The 15,513-nt window shown below is 47.4% G+C and overlaps 1 protein-coding gene across 3 annotated transcripts in view; it reads right to left on the bottom strand.

Moving 5' to 3' along the window:
* The window catches only part of TDRD10 (tudor domain containing 10), a 30,612-nt gene that overhangs the window by 2,193 nt on the left and 12,906 nt on the right, over positions 1 to 15,513 (bottom strand). For 2 of the 3 annotated variants that reach the window (XR_014163487.1, XR_014163488.1), the window contains exons 6-11: positions 14,224 to 14,374; positions 13,100 to 13,142; positions 8,629 to 8,707; positions 6,447 to 6,594; positions 3,594 to 3,739; positions 2,430 to 3,293 (exon numbers count right to left, since the gene is read on the bottom strand). Coding sequence is in view for 1 of the 3 variants with exons in the window: in XM_081891851.1 (XP_081747977.1) it covers positions 2,430 to 2,500; positions 3,139 to 3,293; positions 3,594 to 3,739; positions 6,447 to 6,594; positions 8,629 to 8,707; positions 13,100 to 13,142; positions 14,224 to 14,374 (793 nt within the window). In the remaining 2 variants the exon portion in view is untranslated. The remainder of the gene's footprint in view (positions 1 to 2,429; positions 3,294 to 3,593; positions 3,740 to 6,446; positions 6,595 to 8,628; positions 8,708 to 13,099; positions 13,143 to 14,223; positions 14,375 to 15,513) is intronic. The other variant, XM_081891851.1, reaches the window with a different exon arrangement.

The raw sequence follows: 15,513 nt of genomic DNA, 5'->3' as shown, positions 1-15,513 counted from the left end.
TAGATTCTGGGCAGAGTGATCTCCAACTTGCATTGACCCTCAGAACATGCAGGAAGCGGCCAGTGAGTTAATTCCCTAAACTCTGTGTGCTACACAGGAGCAAAAACGCACCAGCGAGCATAGAGGTGCCCGTTGCATCTCTGCATGATACCCAGACCTTCCCTCTGCTAGGATGTAAGGGATCAAAGCGTTGCTTCTTTGGGTCGGCCAGTTCTGCAGAGCTTCAGCAGAATTATCCACCATGGGAAGAGATGCCTATTGCCCCTCTGGATGATTCGCTTGTTACATTAAACAGCAGTTTTTAAAACCCTAAGAGTTTATTTAACATGAACGAGGAGCCCAAAACTGAAATTTTATCACTGCGCACCAACTCTGCTCCCAGGAAACAAGCTAATTAGTTTGGCATGAGTACCGTATTTTTTGCTCTATAAGACTCACTTTTCCCCTTCTAAAAAGTAAGGGGAAATGTGTGTGCGTCTTACGGAGCGAATGCAGGCTGCGCAGCTATCCCAGAAGCCAGAACAGCAAGAGGGATTGCTGCTTTCACTGCGCAGTGATCCCTCTTGCTGTTCTGGCTTCTGAGATTCAGAATATTTTTTTTCTTGTTTTCCTCCTCCAAAAACGTGTGGTCTGGTGCGTCTTATAGAGCGAAAAATACGGTAGATCTTCCATGAGGAGAGGTTACAACATTTGGGGAGTATTAATTTGGGGTGGGGTGGGGGAACATTGTAAGAGGTGTCTAGGATAATGCATGGTTTGGAGAAAAGCATACAGGGAGATGTTTTTCTCCCTTATAACTCGGAGATCAATGAAGTTTGAGTGTTGGAAGATTCAGGACACATAAATGGAAGTACTTCCGGCAGTGCATTGTTAAACTATGGAACTCGCTTCCGCAGGAATCACTCTTCCGCAAAGCTTGTGGGCAAATTTGCTGTCACAAGATGTACTGATGGCCCCCAGGAGGTGAAAACGTGAAGGATAAGACTCTCAACGTCCAGTAGCAATGATGGCTGTGTTCTACTCTTGGAGGTAGTACACCACTGGGTACCAGTCACTGGGAACTGCGAGGAGAGCCGCTGTTGTGCTCTGGTCCTTGCGGGTTTCCCAGAGGTATCTGAAGGAACGTCTCCATTCCCATCATCCAGCTGGACGTGAGATCCAGCTCTGAGGGTCTTTGGGAAGTCACAGGGAACGAGGCAGAGGGCCTTCTTTCAGTGGAATGCCTTCCCATCAGATGTCAAGGAAACCGACAACTATTTGACTTTTAGAAGACATCTGAAGGCAGCCCTGTCTAGGGAAGTTTTTAATGTTTGGTGTTTGATTGTATTTTTATATATGTTAGAAGCCGCCCAGAGTGGCTAGGGGAACCCAGTCTGATGGGCGGCATATGGAGAATAAAATTATCATTATCATCATCCAGTTGGGCCCTGGGAGAAGTTGCTATGCTGGACTAGATGGGTCATTGGCCTGATCTAGCAACCAGGCTCTATTTTGTCAAGGGTGTTAGGAACTATAAATGGCAGATCCCAAAATTCTCTAGGGCAGGCACCCCCAAAGTCGGCCCTCCAGATGTTTTGGGACTGCAACTCCCATCATCCCTAGCTAACAAGACCAGTGGTCAGGGATGACATCTGGAGGGCCGACTTTGGGGGTGCCTGCCCTAGAGAATGTGTTCTCTTGACAAACCAGCAAACCAATAACAAACCCTAACCCTGTAGGTTTGGAAAGCATCCAAAGAGTTGGGTGAAGACGCGTTTCAGTTCAGCTTAAACCACAGGTTCATTTTCAACTACAGTGGTACCTCGGATTACAGACGCTTCAGGTTACAGACTCCGCTAACCCAGAAATAGTACCTCTGGTTAAGAACTTTGCTTCAGGATGAGAACAGAAATCACGCGGCGGCAGCATGAGGCCCCATTAGTTAACGTGGTACCTCAGGTTAAGAGGTTCTTAACCAGAGGTACCATTGTATGGTTTAATGTAGGCATGTCCAAAGTGCGTTTTGTGGGGGTTTAATCCAGCCCCTGTGGCAGTTTATCTCCTTGGGTAAATCCTTAAAAAAGTTCATAAACTTCAATCCTAAAAAAAGCTGAACAATTCTGGTCGGCCCTCATGTATGCTCACTTCATCAAATCTGGCCCTCTTGGATAAAAGTTTGGGCACCCCTGGTTAATGTGATATATGAATCGGGACTCCATACAGTCGCTGTTCTGGAGCTTCCAATTTGGAGGCACATCTAGTGGATCGATTTGTGGCTGCAATCAGATCACTCATCCTCTGGCCACTTTTAAAATAAACCTTTTGAGGATTCACCCATGTCGATTCAGGGGACAGAGAATAGGTTCTGTGGCTATCAAAAGTCTGGAAGACGACAAAAAAAAAATCATTTCCTCTGTACGTTAACAGTTGTAAGACACTTCTGTCCTTACCTCTGTCTGCAATGGGCCGACCACCTTCCCTTCCAGGATTTTTCTCATCATGAGTTGAGGTGGGAAAACCTCTGCAACAGAAAAAAAAGTACGAGTCAAAAGGAATTATTCAGTAAGCAGTATAAGAGGGACTTGCAACAAAAATGCTGCAATATGGAGTCATGGCCTTCCATTCCACTTCTCCAGGGTTTTGGTTTTAGTCTCTGCCTCCCTCAGACACTCAGTTACTGGATTTGGCCAGTGGATGCGGGTGGCGCTGTGGGTTAAACCACAGAGCCTAGGACTTGCTGATCAGAAAGTCGGCGGTTCAAATCCCCGCAACGGGGTGAGTTCCCGTTGCTCGGTCCCTGCTCCTGCCAACCTAGCAGTTCGAAAGCACGTCAAAGTGCAAGTAGATAAATAGGTACCACTCCGGCGGGAAGGTAAACGGCGTTTCCATGTGCTGCTCTGGTTCGCCAGAAGCGGCTTAGTCATGCTGGCCACATGACCCGGCAGCTGTACGCCGGCTCCCTCGGCCAATAAAGCGAGATGAGCGCCGCAACCCCAGAGTCGGTCATGACTGGACCGAACGGTCAGGGGTCCCTTTACCTTTTTAACCTCTTCAGATTTTTAATTTTTTTATGGGGGGGAGTGCAGCATTGTTAGCAGCTTATCCTACAGCACAAGGGTGAAATTTGCGTTCACCGCTCCGACTTTTGTCTTCACTTGCCTTCCTGGAGTGCAAACGGCTGCGCCAAAGGTTTGATGGCCCAGACATCATCCCTGTCCAGCTTCCGCAGGGAATTAAGCGGGACAGTGGCAGAGCGGCCGAAATCCACAAAGAACACTACCGCCAGATCCTCCGCCTTCTCCACAACCCAGCACCTGAGAAAGGGAGAGAGGCAAAAGACAGAGAGAGAAAAAAGATACCTCCGGCTTTTAATTTTGCACCCAGTATTCTGTTCCCAATGAGGGGCAGCCAGGTGTTGCTGGGAAGCTTGCGACCTCCCCTGCTTTTAAATCCCCAGCCTCCAGTACCCCCAAGGTATACTGCTGTGGCACAGGGAGGCTCAACTGTGCCGTCATAACTAACAGCCACCTGCAGATATCTCCATTTGTCTTAACTACATGATTTGTTCTCAACCCCAAACGTGCAACGTGTATTTGTTTCCATAATCCCCTTACCTGTTCCAGGCATGGCCTTCGTCCCCCACAATGCACTCTGCCAAGCAACGTGTCCCTTGTTGAACCTCCTGCTCTGTCAGAAAGGGTGCACAAGACTCACTTTCCGCCAAGGCCCCAAACAGCTTCCGCATAGCCTGATGGCATTCCTACATTTTTAACAGCAAAAACAGTATCCGGTGTATTTTAGCTCCTGTTGAATGTTCACATACACAAGCAAAAGTCCTCTAGTATTTAATTTCATTTCTCTTTTAAGTGGCATACCGTCTTTCTGAATTACTGTACATAAGGCGGTATACAAGCTGAAGAAACAACAAAACACACAGCAAAGATCACACACGCCTGATAATCTGATCCAATACAAAGAAGTCCCAATAACTTTGAAATAATCAACTTATATCAATTAAAGCAATATTCAATAATCCACTGTAATACAATAGTGAACAGTAATATTTAATATCAGCAAATAATAATTAAACAGTTTACACTAATCAATTACAATAAATAATGTTGCAATCCAAATTTCAAAGGTCAGTCCTTCAAGTCCCAAAATGTGTCTCTAATGCTACTCTGAGGCTAGAGACAGGCTTCACAAAAGTGGAGGCTGGAGTGTGGGTGACCACACTCAATTATTGGCCTAAACTATTTCCCCGGGGCATTGCCCCACTAACTATGAATGATGATTTTCAATCTATGTGAAAAACAGGCAGAGGCAACTAAAATCTCATCCCTGGGTTTCTCTCCAGGTCTTCTCCTTAGAATGGAATATGATCAGGCTAAAGCGCTCATTAAACAACTTGTAGTAGACACAGAGCACCAATTGGATCTAGCCAATTGGATCTTGCCATGGAATCCAGCAGGTACTTTGCCTCCCCTATGGCATATCTAACCAAACTCGAAGTCCCTAAACACAAAATGGCTTTTACCCTGACTCGATGTCATGCCCTCCTCTCGGCCGTTATTGAAGGCCGATACAGGAAGATTGACTACCCAGAGAGACAATAATCCTGTGACTCTGGACAAATAGAAACAGTAGAGCATGTCCTTCTCCAGTCCCTGTTATTACAGAGACATTCGTATCAGCCTGATTTCCCCACTACTTCATAAGTACCCAGGCCACACAGGGTGATTCTATACCTCCCTGCTGCTCTGATACCAATCCTGCTACAACATACAATGCCGCTAGATTCTGCACAGCAGCGCTCCAAATTCAACAGAGGATGACCTGTGCTACAAACTAGATTCAATGAACATATCAGAGTGCTCTGTAAATTAATATAGTCTATGTAAGTCTTTTATATAGCAACCTTTTATGCTCTTCCATACCCACCCAATGCTCCTATAACGTCTTTTAGCTTCTTTTAAATTCTTATAGACTTTTACAGTCACCTATGACTGTAATACCTTTTAGCTTTCCAAAACGCTTTTCAGGTTTTAAATGACTGTATCTCACCCGTTTATGCTTGTCTATGACTGTAATAAAGATTTGTATTGCATTGTACTAAACTATAATCAAGAGAAATAACAGCAAATCACAATGCACAAAATACCACAAAACATACAAAGCCATGCAAAAGGATCAAACGGAGAAACAAGGACACACGGCCCTTAAAACTATCCCTGAACATATGGGACTGGCAGAGATGACTGGCAGAATCCGAGACCAGGGGAAAGAGACAGCAGAAGAAGATTGGAAGAAATTCAAGGACTATCTTAAGAAATATTGTAAAATTAATGAATGTTGGAATGACGTTGGTTTAGAAATTATGTGGTTTCCAGCTGTAATGGATAAGTAAAAAAGAAAAGAGAGACTAAAAATTAAATGAAAAATAAGGGAAAGGATTTGCTGAATTAATAAATTAGAAATTGGAATACAGAAAGGGGAGGTATGAGGAAGTCGGGGAAATAAGTTATAAGAAATTAAGGGACTGAAATTATACTTGTTTTTATTTTTGTTTGTTTGTATTATTGTATTGTTTAGTTTTGTTTTTAAAATGTTTGAAACTTTAATAAAAATCTTTTTTTAAAAAAAAACAACTATCCCTGAACTACAGTGGTGCCTCGCAAGACGAAAAGAATCTGTTCTGTGAGTCTCTTTGTCTAGCGGTTTTTTCGTCTTGCGAAGCAAGCCCATTGACAGATTACCAGATTAGTGCTATTAGCGCTTTTAGCGGCTTTTAGCAGCTTAGCGGCTTAGCGGATAAGCAGCTTAGCGGCTTAGAAAAAGGGGGGGAGGGGGAAAAACCCGCAGGAACTCGCAAGACATTTTCGTCTTGCGAAGCAAGCCCATAGGAAATTCGTTTTGCGAAGCACCTCCAAAACGGAAAACTCTTTCGTCTAGCGAGTTTTCCGTCTTGTGAGGCATTCGACTTGCAGGGCACCACTGTACTCACTTTCCAGCTGCTTCTACTGTTCTCAGAGTCATGGTCTGTCTGGGAAAGGCTCCTAGGGCTGCAGGGTGGGGCAAGGCAGGTGTAAAAAGCCATTGCCTGATGGGCAATACAACATCCGTCTCCCCTCACATTTCCACTTGCAGACGCTCCATTTAAAGAAGAAACATTTCAGTTCCTCTAGCCTCCTTTCTTTCACTACACAACGTGTGCAGAGGCCATCAAAAGAAACTTTATACCATTTGCCCCCTTTCCCAAACGAGGCCAGTGCCATTCAAAGTGCGTTAGAGCTCAATGAGCCACCGTCTGTTGCACTGCAGCACATTATGCACTTACGTTGCTTTCACCGCTAACAGGGGGCACTAAACTGCTTGGCTTTGCCAGGCTGTATGGAGCCACAATCCTGGGAAGCGGTGGGCAAACAGGCAAGCGGTTTAACCAAAACAAATTTGGGGTTTGCACCAACCTCTGTGAGATGGATGGCCCAGAAGAAGGGGGTCTGCGGAACGGTATCCAACACCAGAAGCGCAGCTTTCCCGACGACTTTTGCTATGGAGAACAGCCAGCCCACATCCTTAAAGCAATCTGCTAACATCTGCAGCAAGAACAAAGTTCTGGAAGGAAAGTCACAACACCGATCAAAAGATTCTTCTGGTACTCAGTTTAAAATACCGTATTTTTCGCTCCATAAGACACACTTTTCCCCTCCTAAAAAGTAAGGGGAAATGTGTGTGCGTCTTATGGAGTGAATGCAGGGGGGGCAAGCAGGAAAAGCCCCCAAGAGCCGCACACAAGCTCCGCACGGCTCTTGCGGGCTTTTCCCCAGGAGGGAGAAGGGACTGATGCAGCCAGCAGTCCCTTCTCCCTCCTTGTAGAAAAGCCCGCAGGAACCGCACGCTCCTTAAAGGGTGCGCGGCTCCTGCGGGCTGTTGCGGGAGGTGGGGGTATTGCCATAGCCGCATGCAGCCCCTCCAGCCAGGAGAGGCTACGTGCGGCTATGGGTTCTTTAGCCGCGCACAGCCTCTCCCGGCTGGAGGTTGCGCGTGGCTAAAGAGGAAGCCAAGACAGCGAGCAGGATGGATCCCGCTCGCCATCTTGGCTTCTTTGGGGCTGGGGGGGGGACCCGGGCTTCTCCTGGCAGCCCCAGAAGCTCTTTGAGGCTGGGGGGGAAATAAGATTTTTTTTCTTGATTTCCCCCTCTAAAAACTAGGTGCGCCTTATGGTCCGGTGCGCCTTATGGAGCGAAAAATACGGTACCTAGCAGGAGAACACCAATCACAGAAGTCAAGAGATGATCAAGGAGTCAAAGAAAGTGCCCAATGGGGTTACAACATTTTGGGCTTGTTCGTTCAGAGAACAGGCAAACAAGAGATGGGGTGGAGGGGGGGGGGAATATTATAAAGGTGTATAAAGGACGAAAGTAGAGAGAGAAGAGTTTCCCTTTCTTTCTCATAACTATGGAGCTTTCATACATCCAACAAAATGAAGTATTTGAAGATTCAGGAGGGATAAAAAGGTAGGCTTGATTCACACAGTGCATAGTTAAATAATGGAGGCAGTGATGGCCACTACTTTGGATGGCTTTAAAAGAAGACTGGATAAATTCATTATCAATGGCTATTGTTCTCCTGCTACTGTCCAGTATTTCTCTGATTATCACTTGCTGGGAATCTAAAGTGATTAGAGTTGATCTTGCACTCAGGAGCTGTTTGTGGGCTTCTGGTTGTAAGAACAGGACGTTGGGCTAGAGGAGGGTTTCCCAGACTTGGGTCTCTAGCTGTTTTTGGACTACAGTTGCCATCATCTTTGACCACTGGTCCTGCTAACTAGGGATGATGGGAGTTGTAGTCCAAAACAGCTGGAGACTTAAGTTTGGGAAAACCCCTGGACTAAAGCCAACAGGGCTCTTCTTATGTTCAGCCTTCCAAATGTGCACTTCTCAATTTTTCCTCTGAATTTCGCAATGTAGGTCTTCAGCCAAGTGATGTATGCAAAAATGAATATGCCAAGGCAAAGCGTGCGTAGAAGTGCATATCATCGTGAAAATAACACGACTGGGGAAATCACTTTGCAAAAAAATATATGCATACAAGTAGAAATTTACACCCAAATTTGGGATGTTTATAAAAAATATGTTAAAAAATACAATAATAGTTTTGACTAGCATTCGAGCGATAAAGGAACTAAAAGGAGGTGGACTACAATTAAGGATTTATTATGTTTTCAGAATGTATTAGAAAAATTATATAGAAAGGTTTATTGTTTCGTGTACATTCGAATGTAAGATAAAACATATGCAAAGGGACTTGACAGGAAGTCAAGTTGAAGAAAAGATTTTGGAAAATAAAAGGGGGAAAAGTATTTACTTTCATTATTATCATTTTCTGTGTGGGTGTGGGGGTGTGGGTGTCTGCACATATGTGTGTTGTTGTATGCAGTGTTTGGGAGGAAATAAGACGTTAAATAACAAACTAAATATCGATGTATGTAATTTTTATTTCTTAATTATATTTAGTGGTAGTATGGCTGTATTGTTTTTTGTAACATAAAACCATTCAATAAAAATTATTTAAAAAGAAAAGAAATTTACACCCAAATGCGGATGACATTTCATGCTATACGTGTTGTTGTAAGATATTCCTCCTCACCTCATTTCCATGGGAATGGCATAAAGGACCTTCAGCTTCGGAGGGTCCAAGGTCTGCGTGTTGGCCTTTGGGGAAAGATCTGCCGAGAACAAGACAGGAAGTCAGGGGAAATTAAAGAACAGGCAAGGTTTGAGAGTGGCAGTAGAAATGGAACTGGAATGAAGTCAACAGAGAGAGAGAGAGAGAGAGAGAGAGAGAGAGAGAGAGAGAGAAAGCCTGGTCTCAATATGCTTAGGGGGATCCCAAGGTGAAGAACACCACACTGCCCCATTAAAAAACCCCAAAAAGCACTGGCCCACCAGGAACTCAATCCAATGAGGACTGAGCATGCTCAGTAGCCGTGGAATGTAGAGGGTCCGTGCAAAATTTTCCCCGACTGTTTATAGGGGCACTCGGGAACCTGAGCAAGGGAGTTTGCCAGACAACCAATAAGGTGATGTACCATATTTTTCGCTCTATAAGACACACTTTTCCCCTCCTAAAAAGTAAGGGGAAATGTGTGTGCGTCTTATGGAGCGAATGCAGGCGGGAGGCTCTGCTCAGCGCTCCCTTTAAAGAGCCGTGTGGAGCGTGTGTGTGGCTCTTGGGGGCTTTTCCCCGAGGAAGGAGAAGGGCTGCCCCCAAGAACCACACACACGCTCCGCAAGCACTTTAAAGGGAGCATGGCTCTTGGGGGAGCCTTCCTCCCGCTGCCCTCAAGAGGCTTCGCGCGGCTATCCCATAAGCCAGGACAGCAAGAGGCTATCCCAGAAGCCAGATCCCTCTTGGTGGTCTGGCTTCTGGGATTCAGAATATTTTCCTCCTCCAAAAACTAGTTGCGTCTTATGATCTGGTGCGTCTTGTAGAGCAAAAAATACGGTGATCGTGATGTCATGTGATTGACAGGTGGGCACCCCCGCCCACCCGCCACATTTGATCCTAATATAATAATACCGTATTTTTCCGTGTATAAGAGTATAGTTTTTCCTAAATTTTTGAAGTTTAAAGTAAGGAGTTGCCTTATACAAGGATAGTGTATAGTGCGTTTTCTTAATTTTGAGTCCCAAAAAATAGGGGGCGTCTTATACACAGGGGAGTCTTATACATGGAAAAATATGGTAATTATTATTAATTAAATTTATATATTGCCCTACATCTGTAGATCTCAGGGCAGTTCACAACATAAATGCAGGTGCACACACTTTTGTGTGTGGCGTGCTGCCTGAGCAGATCCCTTCATCTGATAATGTGAGCTCCAATTCATCGTTGTTGCAATTAAACAACAACAATATGCCCTTCACCCTAAGGTCCCAGGGTGAGTTGCAACAATTCCAAAACAGCTTACATTATCGCAAAACGACTTAAATCAAAATGAAAAAGTGTTTAAAAAACAACTCAAAGGCACAGGAGTCTTTGAGTTACTTTTTTAAAGAAATCAGTGGGTTTAACAAATAATATTTAAATTTGTTGGTTTGGGTTTTTTTACAGGTGCCATAAGACACCATTATCATTCATTATTTTTACTACCCCCCCACCCTAAGGTGCCATGCATGAGTCACAACATTAAAGCACAGTTTAAAACTGTGCAGGGAGGTGGGACCGATTCGGATGGTCCGCCCCCGCCACTTAATGGATCCAATTGGCTTCCAGAGAGTGGTAGGGGATGCTTTATCCCAAGTTGATGGCCTTTCAGCTGATTCCCTGGTGGCCCGCTGGAATGCGGAGTTAACCAGGGCAATTGACTGTCTGGCTCCGAAGCGCCCTCTCCGATTGCATGGAGCCCGGACAGCCCCGTGGTTTTCCCCGGAGCTGAGGGTGATGAAACAATCGTTGAGACGGCTAGAGCGCCGGTGGCGGAAAACTCATTCTGAATCAGACCGGACACGGGTTAGAGCTCAACGTCGAGCCTACCAAGTGGCAATGGCGACGGCGAAGAGGGCCTTCTTCGCCGCCTCCATTGCATCTGCAGAAAACAGCAGCAGGAGACTTTTTCAGGTGGTTCGCAGTTTATCGGAACCACCTGTACCACCGGGGCCTGGTAGGGACCCCAAGATCTCCTGCAATGCTTTTGCAAAGTTTTTTGCAGATAAAATCGCTCAGATTCAGAAGGAGGTAGACTCCACCGTGGGAGCAGGGCCAGGGCGGGAGAGTGCTAGAGTTCTGTCTGGTCCTGTTATATGGGATCAATTCCAATCTGTTACCTCCGAGGATGTGGACAGGCTGCTTGGACGAGTGAAACCGACCACCTGTCTCCTTGATACTTGCCCATCCTGGCTGATAAAAGCGAGCCGGGAAGCGCTGGGCGATGGGCTCTGCGGGGTGGTGAATGCTTCCCTCTGTGAGGGAGCCTTCCCAGACCCGCTGAAAGAGGCGGTCATTAAACCGCTTCTTAAAAAAACATCTTTAGACCCGGCCAATTTGGCCAACTATCGCCCAGTCTCAAATCTGCCATTCTTGGGCAAGGTGATTGAGCGGGTGGTTGCTGAACAACTCCAAGCACGCCTGGAGGAAACGGACCATTTGGATCCCTTCCAATCGGGATTCAGGCCTCACCATGGGACTGAAACTGCCTTGGTCGCGCTGGTTGATGATCTCCGGCGGGCTAGGGACAAAGGTGAGAGCTGTTTCCTAGTTCTGCTGGATCTCTCAGTGGCCTTTGACACCATCGACCATAACATCCTTCTGGACCGTCTAGAGGGGCTGGGAGCTGGGGGCACTGTCATACAGTGGTTCCGCTCCTTCCTCCTGGGCCGTGTCCAGAAAGTGGTGGTGGGGGGTGAGTGTTCAGACCCCTGGGCTCTCACTTGTGGGGTGCCTCAGGGTTCTGTCCTCTCCCCCATGCTTTTTAATATCTATATGAAGCCGCTGGGAGAGATCATCAGGGGGTTTGGACTGGGTGTTCATCAGTATGCAGATGACACCCAGCTCTACCTCTCCTTTAAATCAGAACCAGTGAAGGCGGTGAAGGTCCTGTGTGAGTGCCTGGAGGCGGTTGGAGGCTGGATGGCGGCTAACAGATTGAGGTTGAATCCTGACAAGACAGAAGTACTGTTTTTGGGGGACAGGAGGCGGGCAGGTGTGGAGGATTCCCTGGTCCTGAATGGGGTAACTGTGCCCCTGAAGGACCAGGTGCGCAGCCTGGGAGTCATTTTGGACTCACAGCTGTCCATGGAGGCGCAGGTTAACTCTGTGTCCAGGGCAGCTGTCTACCAGCTCCACCTGGTACGCAGGCTAAGACCCTACCTCCCCGCGGACTGTCTCGCCAGAGTGGTGCATGCTCTAGTTATCTCACGCTTGGACTACTGCAACGCACTCTATGTGGGGCTACCTTTGAAGGTGACCCGGAAACTGCAATTAATCCAGAATGCGGCAGCTAGACTGGTGACTGGGAGTGGCCGCCGGGACCACATAACACCGGTTCTGAGAGATCTGCACTGGCTCCCAGTACGTTTCCGAGCACGATTCAAAGTGTTGGTGCTGACCTTTAAAGCCCTAAACGGCCTCGGTCCTGTATACCTGAAGGAGCGTCTCCACCCCCATCGTTCAGCCCGGACACTGAGATCCAGTGCCGAGGGCCTTCTGGCGGTTCCGTCATTGCGAGAAGTGAGGCTACAGGGAACCAGACAGAGGGCCTTCTCGGTAGTGGCGCCCGCCCTGTGGAACGCCCTCCCATCAGATGTCAAAGAGATAAAGAATTACCTGACATTCAGAAAACATCTTAAGGCAGCCCTGTTCAGGGAAGTTTTTAATATGTAATGCTGTACTGTTTTTAACACTGATTGGGAGCCGCCCAGAGTGGCTGGGGAAACTCAGCCAGATGGGCAGGGTATAAATAATAAATAATAAATTATTATAAAACAACTTAAAGATAAAGGTAAAGGTAAAGGGACCCCTGACCATTAGGTCCAGTTGTGGCCGACTCTGGGGTTGCGGCGCTCATCTCGCTCTATAGGCTGAGGGAGCCAGCATACAGCTTCCGGGTCATGTGGCCAGCATGACTAAGCCGCTTCTGGAGAACCAGAGCAGCACACGGAAACACCGTTTACCTTCCCGCCGGAGCGGTACCTATTTATCTACTTGCACTTTGACGTGCTTTCGAACTGCTAGGTTGGCAGGAGCAGGGACCGCGCAATGGGAGCTCACCCCGTTGCGGGGATTCGAACCACCGACCTTCTGATCAGCAAGTCCTTGGCTCTGTGGTTTAACCCACAGCGCCACCCACTACAATCCTCCAAGTGAGGTGGGTTCTAAAAACACACACATCAAGTGTCAAAAGCCAGGGTAAAAAAAGTGCGTCCAGGTAAACGTGTGTTAAATAGGTTTTACAATATCATTCTCATTTCATTTGGCCTGACAATTTGATTTCTTCGCCCGCGAGGAAATCACTGTCATTTTGCAGGGTGGGTGGGGGAAGAGTGGAAAGCTGCCCTGAGCCCCCAGGATATAGCAGGGAGGAAATAAAGAGGGGAAAAACCCCACGGGTGCAACATACCACACTTGGGTCCGGTCTCTTCCCATGGGATGGGCTCCAAATCCTGCAATGAAACGAGAGGTTTGGAGCCCCGTCATCCAGAAAAGGAAAAACACCTAACACCTATCGGGAAGCGCTTATTGCTCAGTGGGTAGAGCAGCAGGTCACGAGTTCAAATCCTGACATTTTTAGGTAGGGCTGGGAGAGAAGGACCCTGGCTAAAAACCAGGAAGAGAGCTTCTGCCAGTCAGTGTAGACCAGGCTTCCTCAATCTCGGCCCTCCAGCTGTTTTTTTGGCCTACAACTCCCATGATCCCTAGCTAGCAGGACCAGTGGTCAGGGATGATGGGAATTGTAGTCTCAAAACATTTGGAGGGCTGAGGTTGAGGAAGCCCATTGTAGACGATGCCAGTCAGTCAGTCAGTCAGTCAGTTTTATTGCACTTAGCCCAAGGCTGCCACAATGTACACAGAATCATTCAACAATTAAAAATATATATATTGGATTGATACAAAAACATTACCAACTCTAAACAGAGCTATAAAAGTACCTTAATATACAAATTAAGACATTAAACAATAAAATTTATAAGCTAAAATTATCACACGGCCACTAATATATTAAAAAAGGATGTTAATTAATACAGTGCGCAATTATATTCAGAGTTTGGTGATCAGGATAAAATATAGCTTGATATAGATAGGGTCAAATAAATTCATCTCCTCTACAGTGGGTGGCTACCTTGGCTATATAATTTGCTCTAATTTTCCTAGCGGCAGCTGCAAAGAGTGCTACACGCCAGGTCACATACTTATCTGTGTCTGCGAGGAGATATAAAATCATGTCAGAGGGGTTCTGGCCAGGGGACCTTGTCATTATAAAGTAAAGGGACCCCTGACCATTAGGTCCAGTCGTGACTGACTCTGGGGTTGCGGCGCTCAGCTCGCTTTATTGGCCGAGGGAGCCGGCGTACACCTTCTGGGTCATGTGGCCAGCATGACTAAGCCGCTTCTGGCGAACCAGAGCAGTGCATGGAAACGCCGTTTACCTTCCCGCCAGAGTGGTACCTATTTATCTACTTGTACTTTGACGGGCTTTCGAACTGTCATTATAGATGATGCTAAAAGAGAGGCAGGAATATTTACCGGCATCTCTGTGTCCGTGTTTGTGGGCTCGCGGACCCTCCTGTCCTCCGCAACGGCCACTGTTATGCGTCGCCCGTGAACCAGGCTCCCGTTCATCCGCTTGATGGCAAGCTTGACCATGTCGGCGGACGCCAGCTCCAGAAACCCAAAGCTGCGGAGAAGGAGAAGCGACGTCAGCTGTTGCGCCATGTTGGCATTTCAATCTCTCCAGAAAAAAGAGAGCCAGGGAAGGAGAATCGCTCAGCATGGGCTAAGGACATGGGCTACATGCCCTTCCGGAACCACACGCCAGTGGTGGGCGGGGCCAGAGGCAAAAGTGGGAGGGGCCACCGAGTATATACAGTGGTACCTCTGGATGCGAACAGGATCTGTTTCAGAGCCCCGTTCGCATCCTGAAGCGAACGCAACGCGTGTCTGGCAATTCACCGCTTCCACGCATGCACGTGACGTCATTTTGAGCATGTGCGAGTGGCAAAACCCGGAAGTAACGCGCTCCATTACTTCCGAGTCGCCGCAGAGCACAACCCGAAAAGGCTTAACCTGAAGCGACTTCAACCTGAGGTATGACTGTATGGTTTACAAGTCCCAGCCAGACAAAAGCAAGCATGGATGGTACGAAGCAGGTGATTGAGAGGCGTGGTCTAGGGCAGTGTTTTTCAACCACTGTTCCGCGGCATACTAGTGTGCCGCGAGATGTTGCCTGGTATGCCGTGGGAAAAATTGAAAAATTCGAAAGATTTAAAAAAAATGTCAGATTTTCGCCCACTAGGCGGGCGCCGGACTGTGTCCACCCTATTTTCCATCTGTCCTGGGTGGGGATCAAATCGGATGAGAGCGGAAGGGGTTTCCCGGAGTTCTCCCTTTCCCGGAGACGGAGCTGTCATCCGCCGGCTCAGCGGGGATCAGCGGATTGATCCCCGCTGAGCAGAGAACGGTCCGCCACGTTTTTGTTTGCCATTAAAGAAAAAAATATTAAACATTTTCTAATGGTGGTGTGCCTCGTGATTTTTTTCATGAAACAAGTGTGCCTTTGCCCAAAAAAGGTTGAAAAACACTGGTCTAGGGAGAGTTGCGAGGGCCAGATCGGTCGGCCTCAGGGGCCACAGTCCTCCCACTCTTGGGGTAAAGTGGGCAACCGCAACCTACTGGGGGCAGCAGGAGGCGTCCAAGCCAAAGGAGGTGGAGCCAGATAAAAGCAGGAGGGGGGCAAAGACCCCCCAAAGCAGGCAGGGTATAGTCTCTCCCCATTCTCTTCCTTCATCCTTCATCTGAGCATCACCACAGGTGGAA

The sequence above is a fragment of the Podarcis melisellensis genome (genome assembly GCF_964234715.1).
Source record: "Podarcis melisellensis genome assembly, chromosome: 16".
NCBI classification, from domain to species: domain Eukaryota; kingdom Metazoa; phylum Chordata; class Lepidosauria; order Squamata; family Lacertidae; genus Podarcis; species Podarcis melisellensis.
This window is presented reverse-complemented; position numbering and strand designations above follow the sequence as displayed.